This window comes from Lepidochelys kempii, chromosome 1 (genome assembly GCF_965140265.1).
Source record: "Lepidochelys kempii isolate rLepKem1 chromosome 1, rLepKem1.hap2, whole genome shotgun sequence".
NCBI classification, from domain to species: Eukaryota; Metazoa; Chordata; order Testudines; family Cheloniidae; genus Lepidochelys; species Lepidochelys kempii.
Window position 1 is genome coordinate 149,617,157 of NC_133256.1, and position 22,348 is coordinate 149,639,504.

General features: G+C 41.5%; 1 protein-coding gene across 3 annotated transcripts in view; it reads right to left on the reverse strand.

Annotated features, from left to right (window-relative positions):
• The window catches only part of CFAP47 (cilia and flagella associated protein 47), a 636,073-nt gene that overhangs the window by 6,872 nt on the left and 606,853 nt on the right, over positions 1-22,348 (reverse strand). For all 3 annotated transcript variants that reach the window (XM_073358068.1, XM_073358073.1, XM_073358080.1), the window contains 2 exons: positions 20,966-21,127; positions 11,355-11,523 (listed from right to left, as the gene is read on the reverse strand). In XM_073358068.1, the coding sequence (XP_073214169.1) occupies positions 11,355-11,523; positions 20,966-21,127 (331 nt within the window). The remainder of the gene's footprint in view (positions 1-11,354; positions 11,524-20,965; positions 21,128-22,348) is intronic.

Genomic DNA, 22,348 nt, shown 5'->3' on the forward strand with positions numbered 1-22,348 from the left:
CCCAATATTAACATTACTGAAAGGTAAACTTCAAACAAACTGGATAAGTAGCACAAACAGTTATAGCCTGAAATGAAGGAGGGAAAAGTTCAGTCTAGAAATTTGGAAGAATACTAATTACTTAATGGAAAAGCTCAGCCAGGCAGTTGAAAGTGCTGCAAACATGGCCACACTGCAATTTAAGTATTTCCCCCTTCCCTCAGATCCTGTGAAAAGCATGAGGAAAAGTGACAGTTTTAAACATAGGCAGACAACAGGAATGACAAATTTACAAATCCTATTAATGACTCCAATTTTCTTTTTATAGAAAGTTAACATCTGAACTCCCCACAACAGCACATAACCTGTCCCATTCTGTTTTTTAAATATGAGGGTATATATGTGTGAGGTGGGGATGAGAACTTTTGAGGAGGAGATTCATACACACACAGTGTAATATTTAAAATCTGGTGTTACTATGAAGTGCGAAATTAGATTAATGAAAATGGACTAGATGCTGGCCCTTACTATGACATGGTGCTTACTCTGATACAGGTAGAAATCTCTCGGTGAGGTAGAATTGGCAGAGTGACTCCATTAAAAGTCAGAGGAATTACTCTGGATTTACACCATTGCAATGGAGAGCTGACTTTTGTCCTAAAAACAGAATTAATTGTTACAGTAGATATACCATATAATGTCCTTTACTAATGTACAATACTGTATGTGTATGACTTGCAGTTAAAAACCTGTCACAAACTACTAAACTGTGGTGGAAAATGTCAGTACATGAAGAAAAGTATCTAAGTGTGGGAATGGGTACCTGCGCATACAAACATCCCAGCTGGTATGCACAAAGGGAGGAAGAAAGGTCTTGGGATAAGCCACTGATCAAAATAGACACTGATTTTGTTTTTATACTATTCTAAATTAATATGAAATCTGCTAAATTATGGTAACTGACCAATGTGGAAGGAAAAGCACCTAGGTACTCGCAAAAAGAAAAGGAGGACTTGTGGCACCTTAGAGACTAACCAATTTATTTGAGCATGAGCTTTCGTGAGCTACAGCTCACTTCATCGGATGCATACCGTGGAAACTGTAGAAGACATTATATACACACAGAGACCATGAAACAATACCTCCTCCCACCCCCCTGTCCTGCTGGTAATAGCTTATCTAAAGTGATCATCAAGTTGGGCCCAGACTAACACGAATACAGACTAACACGGCTGTTGCTCTGAAACCTGTCACCTAGGTACTGAGAACAATGCATATATATATATATATATTTTTGAGCAGCTAGCTAACATGAAACTGTGATTTTTCTCTTTCAAAATGCACGTCTGTGCACACAAACTAGGAATTTTTTAAAATCAGTAAAACTGATGTGGAAAATATGGGCTTTTATACAAGTCAATGGGAATACGTGTTAAGGAAAAGTTAGCACATGTGACTCCATTTTGGTTTGGGGCCCTCCATTGTTTAAATGCCAGCACATCATACACCAGGAGGAGTGATCCTTAGATACTGAATCCCTGTGAAAATCCTCCTCCTTGTCTCCAACCTGCCTTGACTCCCAGTATCTGTTTTTTGTTAGTCTCTAACTCCCTGTTTCTTGGCCTTGATGTGAGGCCTCCCATCCTGATAATAAAAGTTACTGATGCATGGCTTTAGGACCATGCTGTGTAATTAACATACTGGTAGAGCACGAGGAATGCACCAAGCAGGGATAGGTGGTAGATAAGACAAGGGTTTGTTTATTGGCTAAGGTTTCCGATGCACGAGGGCAACATGCTTTGCTAAAAAGTATATAACCTTTGTATAATCTGTATTCAGGGTCCCCTCCTGGCTAGCAGGGGGGCACCACGCTCGAGTGTAATAAACTTAGTGTCTTTTGGGAACTCTGCAGTTGTGGACTTTGTTTCTGTGCCTCAGCCTAGATTCGAACTGTGCGTGTCCTATCAGGTATAATTCGCAGCACTGGTGTGCGTGTTCTACCAGGTGTAATTCGCAGCATTTGTGTGCGTGTCCTCTCAGGTGTAATTCGTAACATATGTGTGCAAGTAAGGGATGTAGGATTACATGGCGCAAACCTTTCAAAGTCAAAGAAGCAATGTCTCTCTTCCACACCACAATATCAACGCCTTTACATATTTTCCTGGTTGAAGAACCTAACAAATTTCAGGTATTCCTTCACTAACAAAGAATAAATCGAATGCTGTAAGATAAATTGAGACTTAATAAAAAAAAATGCTTTGTCTGAACCTCACTCCCCAAACATTCCACACTCAAGTCTCTCTCACTGAAACGAGTCTGATCAAGGATCCAGAGCTTCAATGTGTTTAACCATTCAGATTTGGATCGGAATTTGGCAGCGTGGGCCAATCTGCAGGGGTCATGATGATCATAATGAGTATTCATAATGAGTAAAACTGTAGTAAATAGTGTGTTGTTTGCTGTACAATACTAAACAAATGATGATGGTAGTTACACTGTATAATTAACCGTCTTAGAAGTAACAGCAGCTGCCCCTTCAGCAAATTCTGCATCAAAGGAAGGGGCCTCCCCTTTAAACACATCATTTCACAGTACGAAATATTAACCAAGGATTGAAGTAAATGGCAGGAATTTTACACCAGGTGAACTACCATTGTTGCAGAGCCCCACCTGGTCACCATGACTTCCACGTTGCATCATCCATTTCCAGCATGGCATGACTAATGGCTTTGATGTGCTATCTTTCACAGGCTAAGCTAGTGATTATGCAGGAATAACAGTACAGAAGCCTGAATTCTTGAGAGCTTGATAACAGTACCTGCAATCTGGTTTACTCTGACATACATTTTATCATCCAAGGTTTATTTCATTTGGCCTCTATTTTAGAATATTTCTGATGTACTCATCCATGAATTCCAAAACAAGCCTTTGGATCTCTAGCTAAGCTTGGCACAGAGCAGGGCTTGGCTGAGAGAGAGGAGAGCAAAAGTAGCTGTATGCCAGCTTTACACACCTCGTGGCTGCCTTAACTTGTGCTAGGCAGCAACTGCCCTCCAGGGGTATGTCTGCACTGCACACTAAGCCCAGGATCTGACTCAGCTTTAAGTCCAAGCCCCCCTTCTGTGCATGCACAAATCAACCTGATTAGTGGCAGCAAGCACCTCAGCACCTGGGTTGAAGGACCATACTAGAGGGGATGGGTCAGAGGCCAAGTTCTGCTGTGAGTTGGGTCCAAGCCCTGTCACTTTACAGTGTGCAAACAGCTCAAGCCGCAGACCTGAATCAGAAGGTCTGAGTAGTACCGTATGGACGCATTCACATGGCTGTGCGACCTGGGTCCAGCAATTGTAAACCCAGGTGTACAATGCAGTGTGGTCCCTCAAGCACAAGCTTCGAAATACTGATCCCACATGCTTGGGTCCCACAGACACAGGTTTACAGCGCAATGTAGAAATACCTCACAAAGCCATTCTGGCAGCCAAGGACTGCCAGCGTACAAGGACGCTCCAGCCATGTTGCCTACATAAGCTATGATTTCCCTACACTGAGGGCATCCGCTTGGTACAATGCTAAGATGGCTTTGCAGCTGACACAGAGCAGCCACAGTGTGGCCAGAATCTGGCTCTGAACTGTTTAAACCTAACAAATCGAGAACTGTCAAATTCTCCGACATTTCTGCTGATACTCATGGAAAAAACCCAGTTCTCTTTGGTAAATTTCCATTAGGGCAGGTCCACCAAGGTTTCTAATAAGAACTGTCTTGTTTATAAAAGCTCCTAGATGTACTGAAGATTCACAGTGGAGCAATTATTTAAAATATTCTTTATGGACTATGTCAGTGTATTTCTCATTTCTAGCTGAATTTGATTAAAAAGTTCTCTTTCAGGGCTACTGAAGCGACCATGACTGGTTTCTTCACTGGGCATGTTGTTATCTGTCTTTTTTTCCCTCTTCATTCTTTGATCTACAGAACAGTATAAAAGCCCATATTTTCCACATCAGTTTTACTGATTTTTTAAAAAAATTCCTAGTCGCTCTTAAAGCACTGTTTCAATATATTTTACTCCAAACAGCACTTCAGATTAACAATGTGGAAATGAAAGTTAAAGACTTTTTCAGTGCTTCAGCAAGCAGTTAGTATCTTGCTACAAGTAAATGAAACAAATAACCAGTAATTTTCTTTAAATTTTTTGCATCCTTTAAGACTAAGGACCTGATTTGCACAAAAAGTCAATGAAGTTTCATTATTTCAGTATATTGTTGTTAATACAATGTACGTGCTGAACTCTAGTAAAGACAAGCCTGAATCTCTTACACTGGATTGAGTTTCTCAGCAGGGCAGCTAAAACAACAAATTTGCGTGTACAAAAGCTTGGCTTTAATGTCTTCAGCAAATGAGAAAAAGATGACTATAGGATTTCTCTCTCTCCCCTCCAACCTTCCATTTCATTTTGCAATACAGTTGTAATGGCCACCATAAAAATAAAGCATGAGCTTATACTGTCATCTCTGCTGCTTTACAGCCTAATTATCACAGCTCATTGAAGCGCGCAAAATATAGCAGTCTTGCTAGTCAACTAGTTATAGAATTTAATAAAAAAAAAAGTTAGGGTTAAGAGTCTGACTATACACCCACAAAAACAGGGGAGTTTTACAGTGAAGATGCAGTAATCCTCGACTACAGTAGCATCACAATGGAGGTGATACTGAAAAAGAATGAAAGTAGAAGGCATTTCCTCACTCTTTCTAAAAATAGTCCAAAACCACACCGAAAGTCAATGTATCAGACTAGAAAAAAATCTATGCAAGAGAGGTTTATGTAACTAGATATGACACAAATATTATTTCACTACACTCATAGCTATTTCCCCAAAGGTGTGTGTGTACGTACACAAACACACACTAAGGGTCTGTCAGAACTGCACTTGGGAAGTGCACTGCAGCATATGTAGGCGAACCCAAGCTAGCGTGCTAAAAGTAGTAGTGTAGCCATGGTGGGACCTGAAAGAAACAGTACTGGAGACACTGGGGAGGCTAGCCTGTGTTACTGTTGCAAAACGGCTACTTTTAGCAAGCTAGCTTGATCAAAGCTAGCAGGGGTAGGTCTACACATGCTGCCGTCACACCTCATGACTGCAGAATCGACATACCCCTTGCTGCTTAACCCTGTCCAGAGTACATCTAGGTAGCACAGGTATATACATCTAACGCTGCAATTAGACACTGGTGGCTGGCCTTTTTCCAGCTGGCTCGGACTCATGGGACTGCAGGCTGTTTAACTGCAGTTTAGACTTCTGGGCTGAGGCTGGAGCCTGGGCTCTAGGACTTTGCTTGCAGCCCAAGCCCAGAAGTCTACACTGTAGTTAAACTGTCCTGCAGCCTGAGTCCTGCAAGCCCGAGGCAGCTGGCATGTGCCAGCTTCAGATTTTTAATTGCACTGTAGACATACCCAAAGTGGCAAAACCAGCCACACATGAACATGAGAGCTGCTGCCTTGAGCTTGTTAGGAATTTTTCAACAAACCTTTTTTTTTTTTTAAATGTGAATGTATCAAAACCAAAACTTTGTTTACAGGAAAGTTTCTCAGGTCCTGTGGGTGTCCTTGACTAGCCAATATGCTGTGGTTAGGGCACTCACCAGAGATGCTGGAGGCTCAGCTTCAAGTCTCCTATCTGCCTCATTCAGTCCAGGGACTTGAATCTGGGTAACCTACATCTATTGGGCTAGAGAGTCAGTTTTCTCTCTCTCTCTGTCCCAGTGAATATTTAATTATTTATACACAATGCAACAGCTCCAACCAAGGAGCTTGAGAGAGACACTGACCCCAGAATAGCCAGTAGCCTGGGGGTTAGAGCTGTTTATTAGAGCCAAGATGAAGAGGATTTACAGGATACCAGAATAACCATAATCCATTAACAACCTCTCTGATTCTGAATGTACCAGATACATCCAGATAAAATTAATGGCAACTCCGGCAAATATACTTTGTCTATGCTAGCCTTTCATCAATTCGAAGATCATAGTTTATTTTAAATTACTACATGGCCGGGACCATTTTTGTCCAGGGGTGAAGAGTTCAAGGCCAGGTTCACGTATAAAGGAAATAATTTTGGAGAAATGAAGTGGGACAATGTTGAGGCAGTCACTGCTCAAATTCTTGAAATTCTCTGTGTGTATATTGCGGTAAAAAGTTTGATGCTACTTTGTTGAAGTGCAGCTTGATTAATAGTGGAAATAGGGATCACAGAAATATGCTTTATTTTGGAATTATTTTCAATGGCAAAGGAACTTGTCATGTAGATGCTGAACTTGCTCCCGTTGAAGTCAGTGTCAAAGATCTCGCTATTATTAATTAATCCCAGACACAAAAAAAAGTTAACATGGATTTAAGTCTGAAAGTACATATAAAATAAATAAATAAAAATACAAGGATGTTGCAATTATCCCCAAACCAAGTATTATAAATCCAAGAAATTTAGAGTTAAGGGTACACTTGAAAAACATTTTAAGTTTAAAAAAAAAAAAAAGTACCCAGTTCAGGCACGCAAACAACCTTAACGCTGCTCTGTCACAGTACCCTGCAATAAGCGGATGATTGCAATTATGGCATTGGTCCCAAATTAGATTAAACTGACTTTTAAAAACACCTTTCTTCATATTTTATTTCTCCTCATGGTGTCACGACAGGTCACTATATGGACTGTACATCTGAATGTAGATTTTCATCACGGAATTTCCTTCATTTTAATAAATTATTTAAAACATCAACACTAATTCTAAACAAGAAACCCTACATGGCTCCGCGTGTCCCTGCAGCTCCTAGGTGACAGAGAGGCCAGGGGGCTCCGCACGTTGTTCCTGCCACAAGTGCTGGCTGCGCAGCTCCCATTGGCCGGGAGCTGCAGCCAATGGGACCTGCGGGGGCACGACCTGCACGCACATGCAGTGCGTGGAGCCCTCTGGCTCGTCCGCCTAGGAAGAGCTGCAGGCCCATGCCAGTGAGAGCTGTGGAGCCCCCCACCCCAAAGTAAGCACCCCTGCACCCTCAACCCCCTGCCCCGAGCCCCATCCCACACACCCAAACTGCTGCTGCTGGCCTAGGAACTGCCCGGCTCAGGCAGCCCCTGAGCCAGCACCAGCCATTGCAGAAGTCACGGAAAGTCATGGTAACTCCGTGACAGACTCGCAGCCTTAACTTTAACTGTATGGGAAATTTGAGTCTGTGTTAAGATGGTTTGGGACAAAGAAGAGCCTGAGGCAGATGATAAATTTTGTGAAGGACCCAGTTGTTAATTAATTTTAACTTCATGAACTAATTCAGAGATTTACTTGTAAAATCTCAAAAAAAATATTTCTGTACTCAAAGAGTAAGTGCTGTAGGTTTGAGAACAATACACTGTATTTTTCCTATAAATCAAAATGACTGAATCCCATCTTCAGGTGCAAAATGGAATTTAACCTTATCTACAGGGTTGCCGCCAGCACCTCCATATTTTAACATCTATATCCTGATGCCTAAAGGCCAAATTAGGCAGGGGTCCTGTCAAGGTTCCTCCCCCACTCTGAACTCTAGGGTACAGATGTGGGGACCTGCATGAAAAAACCTCCTAAGTTTATCTTTACCAGCTTAGGTCAAAACTTCCCCAAGGTACAAAATATTCCCCCCGTTGTCCTTGGACTGGCCGCTACCACCACCAAACTAATACTGGTTACTGGGGAAGAGCTGTTTGGACGCGTCTTTCCCCCCAAAATACTTCCCAAAACCCTGCACCCCACTTCCTGGACAAGGTTTGGTAAAAAGCCTCACCAATTTGCCTAGGTGACTACAGACCCAGACCCTTGGATCTTAAGAACAATGAACAATCCTCCCAACACTTGCACCCCCCCTTTCGTGGGAAACGTTGGATAAAAAGCCTCACCAATTTGCATAGGTGACCACAGACCCAAAATCTTGGATCTGAGAACAATGAAAAAGCATTCAGTTTTTTACAAGAAGACTTTTAATAAAAAATAGAAGTAAATAGAAATAAAGAAATCCCCCCTGTAAAATCAGGATGGTAGATATCTTACAGGGTAATTAGATTCAAAAACATAGAGAACCCCTCTAGGCAAAACCTTAAGTTACAAAAAAGATACACAGACAGAAATAGTTATTCTATTCAGCACAATTCTTTTCTCAGCCATTTAAAGAAATCATAATCTAACACATACCTAGCTAGATTACTTACTAAAAGTTCTAAGACTCCATTCCTGTTCTGTCCCTGGCAAGAGCAGCATACAGACAGACACAGACCCTTTGTTTCTCTCCCTCCTCCCAGCTTTTGAAAGTATCTTGTCTCCTCATTGGTCATTTTGGTCAGGTGCCAGCGAGGTTACCTTTAGCTTCTTAACCCTTTACAGGTGAGAGGAGCTTTCCCCTGGCCAGGAGGGATTTCAAAGGGGTTTACCCTTCCCTTTATATTTATGACAGGTCCATTGTACTAGACGCTGTACAGACAGATCATAAAAGTCAGAGAGCTCATTGATTTCAGTGGTGCAAAACTAGGCCCGAAAATGCTTGAGCCTGTAAGCATTAATAGCCCTCAACACACTTGTTGAGCTCACCAAGCTGGGTGGACCTTTAGGTCCTGATCCTGTAACCTGACCTGTGTGAGCAGACCCCTACACCAGGCTCCAAGGGTTCAAGGGTTACAGTCCACCTGTGTGGATCGTAGTACAAAAGAGTGGGACCTTAATGAGCTATATAAAGATGTTAGAGGGTTTGCTTTGGTAATTTAGAGGTTATTAAAATTGTCAGTGGATCACTGTGGAATTTTATTTAAAGTAGTTATCACTTTTTACTTCAAAAATATGAGTAAGAGATACATTTTTAACTCTCCTGAATGCACTTAAAAAAAAAGTAATTAGCCAAAGTATAGTAGTAATTAGCCATTCATGCATGCCCTCCACAGTTGGTTACAAAGTAGACTGATCATGTGGAGATCATGTATAAAATCAGGGTTCCAAATAAGGAACTTTTGGAAAGGAGACTGGTGGGTTAGGAAGCTAATATTAAGAGCCAAATTCATCCCTGGTGTAACTCCACTGCAGTGAAAGAAGTTAAACCAAAGATGGATTTGGCCTGGCGCTTTTAAATGCAAAAATGACTAAAAATGTGAGTTAAGCATTGAGTTCTGACATTATATTTGAATTTTCTGACCTCTGTCACTTTGTATCACATAACATTAACATTATTTAAACCTTATTAAATATAAAAGAATCTAGAATTCAGTCAAAATTCTTTTCTCTTTACAAAAGAGCAAGAGAGAAATCTCACCACTCTGTTTACGTGAAAGGAATGAGTGAATCAAACCTCTAATCAGGTAAAAGGAAACTAGGATAATGGATTTAGGACCTTTCCTGGATTTCATATTTTTATTCAACATTTTCCAAGTTGTCTCAGAAAGAAAGATCAAATTAAGGTGAACTGTAGTAATTATCTTAGCCAATATATCATACATTTTTTATCCAGCAATTTGCCTCTCAGTTTGTTTTGTTTTAAGCATCTTATTTTCTAGCTATAGAACTGTTTAATTAGTTTGTGATTTAGTAGCCTAGTAGTGCCAGCATTTGGTAAGGAGTTTCAAAACACCATTTTTCAAAACACCATCTCCTGAACACCAGGAGAAACCTTCAGATGCTTGCTCCTATATATGAATACATAAACTTGGGCCCTTTTTCTCCCTTGCTCACACACCCTCTATCTATATAATAAAATACCAAGATTGTCACCTCTGTCTGAGTCATTGTGAAGTAATGGAAACAGCGAGAAGCTCTTTTTGTTTAGAATATCACCAGGTTCAATCATCCAATTTTCAAGTTCTCAACCATTTTCAGTTTTTTACAATTTACATGTTACACTTGTATGACAGCACATACTTTCACCTAGTTTAAAAATTAACTTGATCATTTGCTTTCTTTCTGATGACTCTTCCTTTTGATGTGCTGTTAGACTGCATGAGCAAAGAAATGTGTCACCTGAGTGAGGTTGGGGTAGATGGATCTAGATCAGAATGGACTTCTAGGAATGTTACTACAAAGACAGCACAAATACAAAGCAGCTAAAATTGAAACCACTTTATAAAGCTTCCACAAGTTAATTTTCTAGATTTATGTTTGTCATTTCTCTAACAGTGGTAACTATAGGGTTCCCAGGTGCCTGGTTTTTGGCCAGAACGCCCAGTGGAAAAGGGACCCTGGTGGCGCCAGTCAGCACTGTTGACCGGGCCATTAAAAGTCCAGTCGGCAGTGCAGTGGGGTAAGGCAGACTCTCTGCCTGCCCTGGCTCTGTGCGGCTCCTGCAAGCAGCTGGCATGTCTGGCCCCTAGGCAGAGGGGCGGCCAGAGAGGCTTCGTGCACTGACCCTGCCTTGCACACCAGCTCCATAGCTTACATTGGCCGGGTGAGGCATGTGGGCACGGGCAGTGTGTAGAGCCGCCCGGCCCAGCCTCTGCCTAGGGAGCGCAGGGACATGCTGGCTGCTTCCAGGAGCCGCCTAAGATAAGTGCCGCTCAGAGCCTGCACCCTGAACCTCTTGCTGCACCTCAACCCCCTGCTCCATCCCAGAGTCCCCTGCTGCACCCCTCATCCCTGGCCCCACTCCAGAGCCCGTACCCTCAGCCAGAACTCTCATCCCCTTCCACACCCCATCCCTGAGCCCCCTCCCGCACCCAAATTCCCTTCCAGAGCCTGCTCTCTGCAACCCCTCCTGCACCCCAACCCGCTGCCCCAGCCCGGAGCCCCCTCCTGTACCCCAAACCCCTCAACCGTGGCCTAGAGCCCCCTCGTGAACCACAAACCCCTGGTCCCATCCCAGAGCACACAACCCCAGCCGGAGCCCTCACCTCTCTCCCATGCCCCAGCCCTGAGTCCCCTCCCACACTCTGAACCCTTCATATCTGGCCCCACCCTGGAGCCTGTACCCCCAGCCAGAGCCCTCACCCCCTGCCCCAGCCTAAAGCCCCCTCCCACACTCCAAACCCTTCGGCCCCAGCCTGGAGCCCCCTCCTCACTCCACACCCTTCATCCCTGGCCCCACCCAAAGCCCGACCCCCAGCCAGAGCCCTCATCTCCTTCCGCACCCCAACACCTTGCCCCAGCGCAGTGAAAATGAGGGAGGGAGGGAGGGAGGATGGAATGGGTGGGGGCAGGGCCTTGGAGAAGGGGTGGGGCCAAGGATGTTTGGTTTTCTGCAGTCAGAAATTTGGCGACCCTAGTAGTAACTTTAGTAACAGAGCCAGACTTGTTTTAAAACAACTTCTTCTCAAAGAAACTTCTTTGGTCCATTAATATAATGCAGCAAGCCCACTGTTAACACACACTCTTAGAGGACTCACCTGAATTACTAAAGTTGCTTTATGCTTCTTGCTGTACATACTTGGCTTGAATCCAACAGTTATACGGGTTCCAACAGTGTCAACTGGAAGAAGTTCCCCAGCTTGAGGCAATACAACAAACTCTGGGTCGCTTCCTGGCAGGAAGTATGCAGTGAATGGTTCTGGATACCTAAAGAAGAGTGTAAAGTTATATTGTGCCTCTTACATATGATCATTATGCAATTCTGTTTTAAAAATAGCAGGTATCCTGTTGCAGTAGACATGGAAATATACATGAATGCTACACCATGCAGCTGTGAGTCATGATACTTGATAGCTTATGGGATGCATAATGAATAATAATGGGACTGTTGCCCCTTTAATGAAAAAGGAAACACAACTGATATGTAAAGACAGCTCAACCTAGTAATAAGAAAATAACCCATTTTACCAGGTACCAGTAACAATAGTTTACCACGTTGGAGCAAAAGCTGCTTGGCTGACTTATGTAAAACTCCCACTGATTTCAGTTGGAGTTGCGTGAATGGCAAGCAGGATTTCAATCAACCCATTTTATCAAAAGCAATGCCCTATGAAGACCACAAGATTACCTTGTTTAATAAGTAAAATTTAGTGTGTACACTTGTTATTCTTATAAGAAGCACATGGGATCTTTATAGGGGAGAAGGCAGCACGCCGCATTTATTGAGAATACAACAGTGAGCATATGCTTTTCAATCACACACACACACACACACACACCAGTTGATGTTTATAGTTACCAGGGCAGAGTCTGGATCAATCTAGTGGCCAGCCAGATTGGTCACAGAGGGAAGCAGGGCTCTGTTGGTCGCGATCTGATGGTCCTGGAGTGTGACAAGATGAACCCAAAGTCCCATGGCCAAGCACCCTGTTCTTGTAGTCTTTTTTCTCTGTTGAAGTCTATGGATTTTGCTGTGTCAGTTTGTGACCGGTTACTCCTTAATTGGTGTATCTTTTGATGTTAACATTCCAAAACACCTCTGAGAGGGTCATCCTGTCCTGGTTTTGATTTAATCAATTGTCTTGTCTTTCAGGGTGCCAGCCTCCACCTCAGGGTCATCAATCTGCCCTTCCTTCATTATGGATGCACGTTGATGGTTCTCTGATGTTGTTAAGTCTCCTCACTCCTTCCTTGATCATCTGGCTATAACAATGGCCTTCATACCTTATCTTTTCCAGATGCATACATTCCTCATTCACACAAACAGTCTTTCACAGAGACCTTTAAGAATACAAACAGCAGTATTTTATATCAAGGGAAATGATGCTGTAAATTAAAGCTTACTACATCTTACAACCAAAACACTTCACATTGGGGCCCAGGCCTTCAACATTCCTCTAGTCTGCTTAACACAGACACGATATAAGATCCTATCTCTTACTAACTAAACCTTAAAACAAAAACTAAAAGGGCCTAATTTGTGATGCATGAGAAACAGAATCTCTCATAGTTCCAGAGGGTCATTCCTTTCTGCTATTCAAAATGGGGTGGCTGGTAGAATGAAATCAAGACATACATTGATACCTTCATTCTTATAGTACAATTATACAATTCTGTTCCTACAAACTGGAGGGTAGGGATCAAGTCTTTCTGTGTTTTCTGTGAAGCAATTACCCACCTGTTCAGATATTGTTAAAGAGGGAAGGGATCCTAAGTGCTTTGAAAGAAGACAGAGAAAAATTGCTCCTTCCTATCTGCCCTTCCCAAATTACTTCCATACTTTTGTACACAAATGTTTTATATGTTAAATCCAGCATTTTAAAAGCTTTGTTAAATAAACAATGCCTGGATAGAGTGAGTCTTATTCCACTGACACTATGGCGATGGGGCTTTATATGAGATATTTTTTCTATTACAGCTATTGTTGGATTTGGTGTCTAACAAGTTTCAGGATAGTACAGACACTCTTGTGGAAATCCTGTCTGATTTTCAACAAGGATAATCAGTTGGGCAGTACAAAAGATAAGTAATAGTTTCCCTCTCTCCAGTTCCAAATTGCAGACTCTCTCTCACATCTCTTTAGGGACATCTCATCATTAACTTGGTGTTAACATAGTAGAAATTTGATTCCTTTTTCCCACCCAAAAATTCTCCTTCCTTCCTTTTTGTTACTGATGACAACTCCACTATCCTCCGTGTCATCTAGGCTCATAACCTGGGGGGTCATCATCTGCTCCTCCTTCTCTTCTTCCATCCTGTTTGTGTCCAAATCTTGCAGTTTCTTCTTCCACAATGCTTAAAAGATCTGACCCTTCCTCTGTCATGACAGCCACAGCTTTCTTCTGTACTTTGATTACTGCTATCTACTCCTCCTCCAGATATAGGTTTCGATGACAACCTCATCGCCTCCTCCAGTCCATCCCAACTGTGGCTGTAAACATTTTGGTGTCCTTCAGTCTCATAGCATCTTCCACCTTTGCTGGCTCCCTCTTGATGATTGCCTGGTCTGTTCATTCCCTCTGAAGCATCTGTCATTGGCAACTGTTGGAAGACAGGATGCTGAGCTAGATGGACCATTGGTCTGACCCAGTGTGGCTGTTCTCATGTTGTTTTCCATCAGGAAATTTAAATTTGTTGTCCTTGCCTTTAAGGTGCTGCATAAACATTCCCCACCCTACCTGAACTAGCCTTTAAGGTGCTGCATAAACATTCCCCACCCTTACCTGAACTAGTCTCTTATCACACTGGCTGCCCCTGCCCTGTCCATTCTTCCAAATATGCCAGTCTTGATGTCCCATATTCCATTTCTCCCACAACTATCTCTGGGAAAGTGAGAGCATTAAGATGGGATTTAAGTGAAGTGATGGTGGTGTCTGGCAGATCACAAAGGGAATGCATTCTATGCCTAGGGGCAAACGTGAAAAAAATAACATGTGAAGAGAGGGGAGAAAGGGGGATAAAACATAAAATAGCTTTTGGCTTTTTTCTAAATAAAAATTGGCTTACCTATGAATAGCTAAAGAAGGAAGAGGAAACAATTAAACAACTGGAGAATGGGAATATCATTATTGTCTCCTCTTCCTTCTATCCCCCATAGTACAGTACTATAAGTGCCATGATTAAGGAGACTACATCTTAGTTTGTGAAACTGAAGAAACAGTCGATGAACAATTCTTCTTTGAGATGTTGTCAACATCGGTGTACTCATGGGTTCTCATTCCCAGGAACAACTTTGACTTGCATAACTAGCTTTTAAAAAGAAAATCTCTCATTCATAATTCAGCTACTTAATATTTTATGGTGGATCCTTCCTCTGTGGAAATGTTCCACATTTGCTGGCATGCTCCACGTTAAGGAATCCATGTAGAATTTACGTTGGGCTATATTATGCTGCTGTTGAAGAATAGTTCTCCTTTCATGAGAAAGTTTGTGAATGATTTTCTTGGTAATGAACATAGTATTTTTCTTCTAATAAGTTATAAAGAAGCAAATAGTTGTTGATTTTATAGTACCCAAAACTGTGCCAGGCAACTAACTTAGGACATGAAAAGACACAATCCTTTCCCTCAAAGGCCTACAATATAACTAATAATCAACTTTAACATAGCTACTATGTTAAATATTTTAAGATGGACTTGCCCAGCAGCTCTGTTATTAGTGAAACATGTTACCATAGAAGAGCCCCAGGTTCAGTACCATCCTCCCACTTCCCAGGCCAGCGGAGACCAAGGGCTGGTCTACACTACACAGTTAGGTCGACATAAGACAGCTTGTAGATTTCTGTGCAAGGTCAGAGCCTGTTATGAACAAAGAGATGTAAATGTATCTTCCAGCCTTTGAGTTTTATAATTACTGTCACAGGCTACAGTAATCAAGGTTGGATATTAATGACCAAGTCAATGTTAACACCCTTCTTAACAAATACGGAATAGCAACTAGAAAATAAATCCATGGTACCAGCAAGAGTGAGATCCAGTTTTTATTGTGTATTTTCACCTTTTGGTTTACTCCTTAGATTATTCTGTAAGTAGCAGTTTATGCTAATTTGTATTCAAATCATTCTTGATGTTGGATATTGCTAAACCTAGATGTTTTAATGAATTCTAGAAATCTATGTTCTAGATACAAAAAAACAAAAGATTCTTCTGCAATGTCTATAAAAATCTTTTTTAGGCCCACCATATCTGTTTTACAGCCCTGAATGTATAACATAGTCTTCATTATATTATGGCCTTTGCAAAATATCAATGAAATTCACACTAGTCTTCCTTAAACCTGTCAGTAAGGTAACACTTTCTCACTTCAGTTTAGGAGACGCATTCCATATTGATTGCTGCCCTTTGATTTACAGCAGGTTTCTCCTCATAATTTACAGGGCTGAAAGCTGTGTTTGAAAACCCAAGTCTTCAGGGAAAGTCATAGGAGTTATGCTCCAAATATTCTTTTTTTTCTAATAAGAGAAGAGTAACCTACATTACTTATTTAAAGACATTTAACTCCACGGGAAAATAGTGCTTGCAATTTGTGAATGCTACGGTGTAGTTTCAACAATAGTTGAATTATTATTGCAAGTAAAGCTCATAATGACATTGTGGCTGATGGGTACTCTGAACAGAGGTCTAATAGACTACCAAATTCACATTTCTAAGAAGCCTTATTAGCTATTATAAAATTCTACAAAGCTAAGTTTTATTTGAAAAGCACAAGTTAGATGATGGGCACTTTTCAACAAAATGATGACATTAGAGAATAATAACGTCTCCATCATTTATCATCGATTACATTTTGTACCTGTCTGAAAGCAACTTAGGTTTAATCAATCACTCTATAGCATGTGCCTTAGACACCAAAAGAGATTTTCACTTCACTGATGACCCTGCACCCTTGGAAATATAGAATCTTTAAAACTCTAAAAGCAGAGTGACAAAAGCCTGGTTACATGGTGAAGTACCTGAGTCAGGGGAGGAAAGGACTTTGGTGCCTCCATGTTATGAAAATAGAAGCAGATCTGCGATTTTTCACACCTTCTTTGCTAAAGTAAGATTTCCTTTTTATTTTTCTTTGTAAGGATAGCTAGATATACAAACTGGTGAGTTACTTCCCCCTATTCCAACTCCTTTACGAACTGACATTTTAAATATGCTAAACACCACATTACTAAAAAATATATGATTATAAACTTTTTTTGTAAAAGCGGCAAAGAGTCCTGTGGCACCTTATAGAGTAATAGACGTATTGGAACATGAGATTTAGTGGGTGAATACCCACTTCGTCGAATGCATGTGGATGTCACATGCATCCAACGAAGTGGGTATTCACCACGAAAGCTCATGCTCCAGTACGTCTGTTAGTCTATAAGGTGCCGCAGGACTCTTTGCTGCTTTTACAGATCCAGACTAACACAGCTTGAAGCTTGAAACTTTTTTTGGTGACCCTGCTTTTAATGTTCCAGTATCAATATTTACACTGTGTCAACTACAGCCTCAAGAAAAATTAAGAGCTCAGTCACTATTTGTCCTTTATAACTACACTACATGAGAGATACCAAGTTAAAATATTCTAATTACATCTCTGGATTCTTGGGAGAATTTCATAGAATTGTCATGAGGGGGAAAGGAGTCCAGGAGAGCTGGCTGTATTTTAAAGAATCCTGCACTTAGAACGGAAGAATCCCATGCACCGCTACAGACTAGGGACCAAATGGCTCGGCAGCAGTTCTGCAGAAAAGGACCTAGGGGTTACAGTGGACGAGAAGCTGGATATGAGTCAACAGTGTGCCCTTGTTGCCAAGAAGACTAATGGCATTTTGGACAGTATAAATAGGGGCATTGCCAGCAGATCGAGGGGCGTGATCGTTCCCCTCTATTCAACATTGGTGAGACCTCATCTGGAGTACTGTGTTCAGTTTTGGGCCCCACACTACAAGAAGGATGTGAAAAAATTGGAAAGCATCCAGCAGAAGGCAACAAATGATTAGGGGACAGGAACACATGACTTATGAGGAGAGGCTGAGGCAACTGGGATTGTTTAGTCGGCAGAAGAGAAGAATGAGGGGGGATTTGATAGCTGCTTTGAACTACCTGAAAGGGGGTTCCAAAGAGGATGGATCTAGACTGTTCTCAGTGGTAGCAGATGTCAGAACGAGGAGTAATGGTCTCAAGTTGCAGTGGGGGAGGTTTAGGTTGGATATTAGGAAAAACTTTTTCACTAGGAGGGTGGTGAAGCACTGGAATGTGTTCCCTTGGGAGGTGGTGGAATCTCCTTCCTTAGCTGTTTTTAAGGTCAGGCTTGAGAAAGCCCTGGCTGGGATGATTTAGTTGGGGATTGGTCCTGCTTTGAGCAGGGAGTTCGACTAGATGACCTCCTGAGGTCCCATCCAGCCCTGATATTCTATGATTAGATTGAATGACATCAAAATCCAGAACTCATTTTTGTGTTTATATATATACACAGAGAGAGAGAGAGAACACTTAATAAATGAATTTGCTTGCAGCATACATAATTAAATAATTCTGGGATGCTGCTAATTCTACTAAAATACAGCAGTAGAGTCAGAATTATTTTTTCAAAGGTGGCAATGTAAAACAGGCTTCATTTTTTCCTTCAGAGGTGTGAAAAGCATTGACAAATGTATAGTTTTTAAAATTAGAAACAAATTACAGACACAAACATAAAGACAAAATGTCCTGTGTACCATTCTTTAGGCAGAATTGAAATTAACCTTTGTGACCAAGAAACTCCTTTATAACAAATTAACGCTGCATAACAGGGGTGGGTGGGTGAACTGATAGGTAAAGTAAGAAGCAGCTTGAACCTATAATCATGCAAAGCTCTAAGAATTAGATTCATATAGCTAACTCTGCCACATCCAGTCCTGTCCTACTTTCCTGCTCATTAAGGAATCCTTTCCCAGGAGAGCTCGTAGAACATTTTTTTGCTGAAATGATATTCTGTCCAAAAATGCTCTTTTTATAAAACCAAGATTTTCTCTGAGAAAATTTCAGTATTGCTGAAAAATTTGGATTTTCCATCAGGAAAACTGGAATGATGCTTCCTGGGCTGCTTGAAAGTGACAGAAGCTTTCCTGAAGTGCTACTGAAGCAGAAAGCCCTGGCACTCTGCCTCCCTACCTCTCCTGAAGCTCCAGGAGTCACTGAGGTGGAGTGTAATGCCATTTGGACTGCTCTGAGGCCAGGGACAGCAGGGCAAAGCCCACAATGTCAGGAGTTCTGGTTTCCTTGCTGTGGAACCAGGGTCTGTTGTGCCAGGGCAGCCCTACTATGTGCACTGCCCCTGGGTGGGATCCCCGGGTTTCCAGACTCCCAGGCCAGCTGGCTCCTTCGGCTGCCCACTCAGCAGTCATGAAATTTTGAAAAAAAATCAGCATGTTGTGATTCAAAACAAAATGAACCAGAAATCTGACATTTCAGCCAGCTCTATCTCCCAGTTTTACCCTAAATTCAACTCTACCTCTTTTCCACAGTTGGAAAATCACTTACACACTTCAATTCTAACTGAACATATTATACACACTTATCTTTGGGGGATATTGCGTGGGATTTTCATCTTTTAAGAAATGTATATATTTGAGCCCAAACAAGTTGAACAGATCCACTTAAATTCTGAATTTATTGCCTTGTGGTTGCCAGATTTATCCTCCCTTCCTCATACTGAGTAGTGCCTTACTCCATCAGAAGCCCTATTTTCTTTGACGTACAACGTGATTCCCTTACTCATGATGAGTAGTATTTTACTACATGAGTAATTCCACTGAACACTGTGGTACTACTTATGTAGTAAGGTACTAGTCAATGTTAGTAAGGGTGGCAAAATCTGGTCCTAAGAGAAGCTTTTTGATTTTAAAAAGATACTAAAAATATTTACTTCATGGGCTGGGGCTAGCAAATCCTAATCCAGGCAAAACTCTAATTAAGTCACTGGGTGATTTCCTCTGTTAAGGTCTGAAAGATTTTCAAACAAAATTTTTAATTCCTTTTCTTATATTTTATGTTTTTTAAACCTAAGTCATTTGAGTTATACAAGCATTAAATTACATCTGTAGCATATAAGTTTCTTGAGTGTTTTTTAATTTTATATTGAATAAGAAACTTGCTATATTCTAAATTTTAGTTGGACACTTTTTTTTTTAATTCCTAAATTATAAACTCCTCTTTTTCTTTTGTGGGTAGGTATTGGGAAAAAACCCCCAAAGCTGGAGGTTTGCAAAACAATTTCTGACATAGCTTGCAGTACAGTACTGGGAACATTCACTGAACATGGGGGTGTGGAGGTGGGTATCCTTTTCCATTTTAAACACGATTATAGTTTCTCTGACAGGGAAAGAGTCTGTATTGCATCATGGCACCTTCATTTATATAACTGTAATGATTCAGACTTTATTATACCTTTTTCAAGAACATTAGGTCTCTTCACTACTATCATACACCTACCAGCAGATTATAACATTGCCAGAGCAATTGCTTCACTTTTGTTCCCAAAACAACCTATTCTCCTGCAGCTGATAACTTGAGCTTTGTGATAGAAGGCTTTTGCAGTGTCTTGAGGAATCATCACCACTGACAGCCATCTAAAAGCTGGAACAACTGTCCATCTCAGATGTACTGCTCTTGGAAATAAGCTCTTTAAAAAAAAATCAATAAGGGCCAAGGACATCTTTTTCTGTTGGGGATCTTACAATGACAAATTTGTTATATATGTTAACTATGGGCTTATCTGCCAGTGTACTGAGTACACTTACTAGAGATGCAATAAAAAAGCAAATTAAAAAGGGAAAAAAGCAACCCTCGAAAACATTCACATATTGATTTAAATGGTAAACCTCATACTTTTGCTTCAAGCTCATTTTTTCCCAGTAGTTTTAAATTATTCATAGGGGAGCCATATAGTTGAACATCACCTTCTTGCTGTATTAGGAACTAATATGTGTTTTAATACTATACTGTTATACAATTGTAATAAACACACAGAAATTAATTACTTTAAAATCAGATGACTACTGATAATTTTCTGCAGGACTAATAAGGAGACATTACTATATGTGTACCATTATGAAAAATGTTGCTGTAGATGAGAAAAATCATTGTCAAAGTTCATTTCCTTTATCAGATTAAAAAGTATATTAGAATTGGGCTATTGACTGTTTACATAACAAAACCAAAAGGAATGCAAACAGTGCAAATTGAGGGAAATAATACAGCTTTTTAAAACAGCTGCATCTTAGCAAAGATATTTGGTCACAGTTCATCTTTATTCTGTAAATGCCTTAGTGGTGTATCGTGCAAATTTTACTCCTATACGTTCTAATGCACATAAGCATTTTAGGGCCAAACCCTGGAGAAATCCTAACTCATGGAACAAGCCCACACATGATTATCTTTCAGAGTCAGCAACCTACCCCAGGGTTGTAGAGTGCCTCAACTTCCACTATCACACCTTCAGGACAGCACTTGTGTACTGCATCACTTGCATACAGGGGCACTGGAGGTAATGGATGGTGATTGATGTCACAAGATTCACCCCTTTCACTCTGCTCCTCTTGCCCAAACCCATCCTGTTTGATGTTTTTCTCTTCTGAGCATGAATCCCATCCTCAAAACCTGGATATATGCTTTATCTTTGAGAGCATTACCTTGTCTGACTTGTAAGCCGAAAGCCAATCACTGATTCTTTGTTTAAGCCAGCTGCTTCAATATTGATGACATCGTCTACTTCTGGCTCAGTGGCAAGTAACAGTATTGGAAACTTCCAGACACCACCTGTAGTGCACCGTATCACCAATGTTGCTGAATTCCTTCAAAATTAAGTTAAAAATATCATTACAAGGAAGGCATAATGAAATATAAGGTCAATAAATCAATGTCCAAAGTGCAAAGTAAGCCTGTGTTTCTGCAAAACTGCAGTGTATCATAATGAAAATTCAGTTGGCTCTAAATTGGAATGTAAATTTTTTATGCTGTATACCATATTATCAGTCTTACTTTGGAATGGAATGTCAGCTAAACAGCCCATCTTGTTTGCTGTATGTTAGTTTTACGAGGAAATGACCTAATGCAGAGGCAAAACCATTGGTACGGCTGTGAGGCGTGATTCCTTTACTTACATGGTGTGACTCCATATATTGCAATGGAGTTACCCCAGATTTACACTCGTGTGACAAGAATATGGGCCCCAATCCACAGAGGACTTTAAATGCAGAGTCACAACACTGAGTGTCACAATGCTTAACTTTTGGGTGCCTAGCCAGCCAGTGGAATTCACAAATCCTTGAGCTAGGCACCTAGGCTCCCTACAGTGGCTAGCTACAACAATGAAAATGGTTCAGTCCCATCATGGCCTACAAGATTATGGGTACCCAACCAGCTGGAGCACGGCATTTCACTTGGAGCACAGGGTCACAATGGCATTCACTCACATTTGGCCTTTGTGCCCCTCCGTCAGATGGAAGGGTAACTGGGGTAAATTTGAGTGAGTGACATTGCAAGTTGGCACACGGGGTTGCAGCATGACTCAGGTTTGGCCTGGCCACCCTGCCTTCGTGATAGGCACCAGGTTGCAACGCCACTCATTGCTCTAATTTGGTCTGTGCCGTGTGAATGTGGGAAAATGGGAAAGGAGCAAATGGAGCTGCTGGACGGCTGGGATCGAGAGGAAGCACCCTAATCCAGGAGCAAAACACTGAGCTGGGGTAGAGGGGTGTTGATAAGTGGCCAGAAAGGTCCTGGGTCAGGGAGTGAGGGGCTGGGTGTGAGTTGTTGGTGGGCTATGGGGTGAGCAGGGTATGTTGAGGGCTATGGACTCTGAGGGGTTGGGGCAAGTGGGGCATGTTGAGGAGTGGAGGGGTGAGTTGTGGGGACTGTGGATGGAATAGGGTATGTTAGCAAGTGTTGGGGTCAGGATTCCGGGGTGAGCGGGTACTGCAGAGTACTGCACCCTACACTAGGTATGGCCACCAAGGAACGGGTAGATACAAATGGTTTCTTGGATTTCCCTTTGTCACAGGGCTCCAGATTCA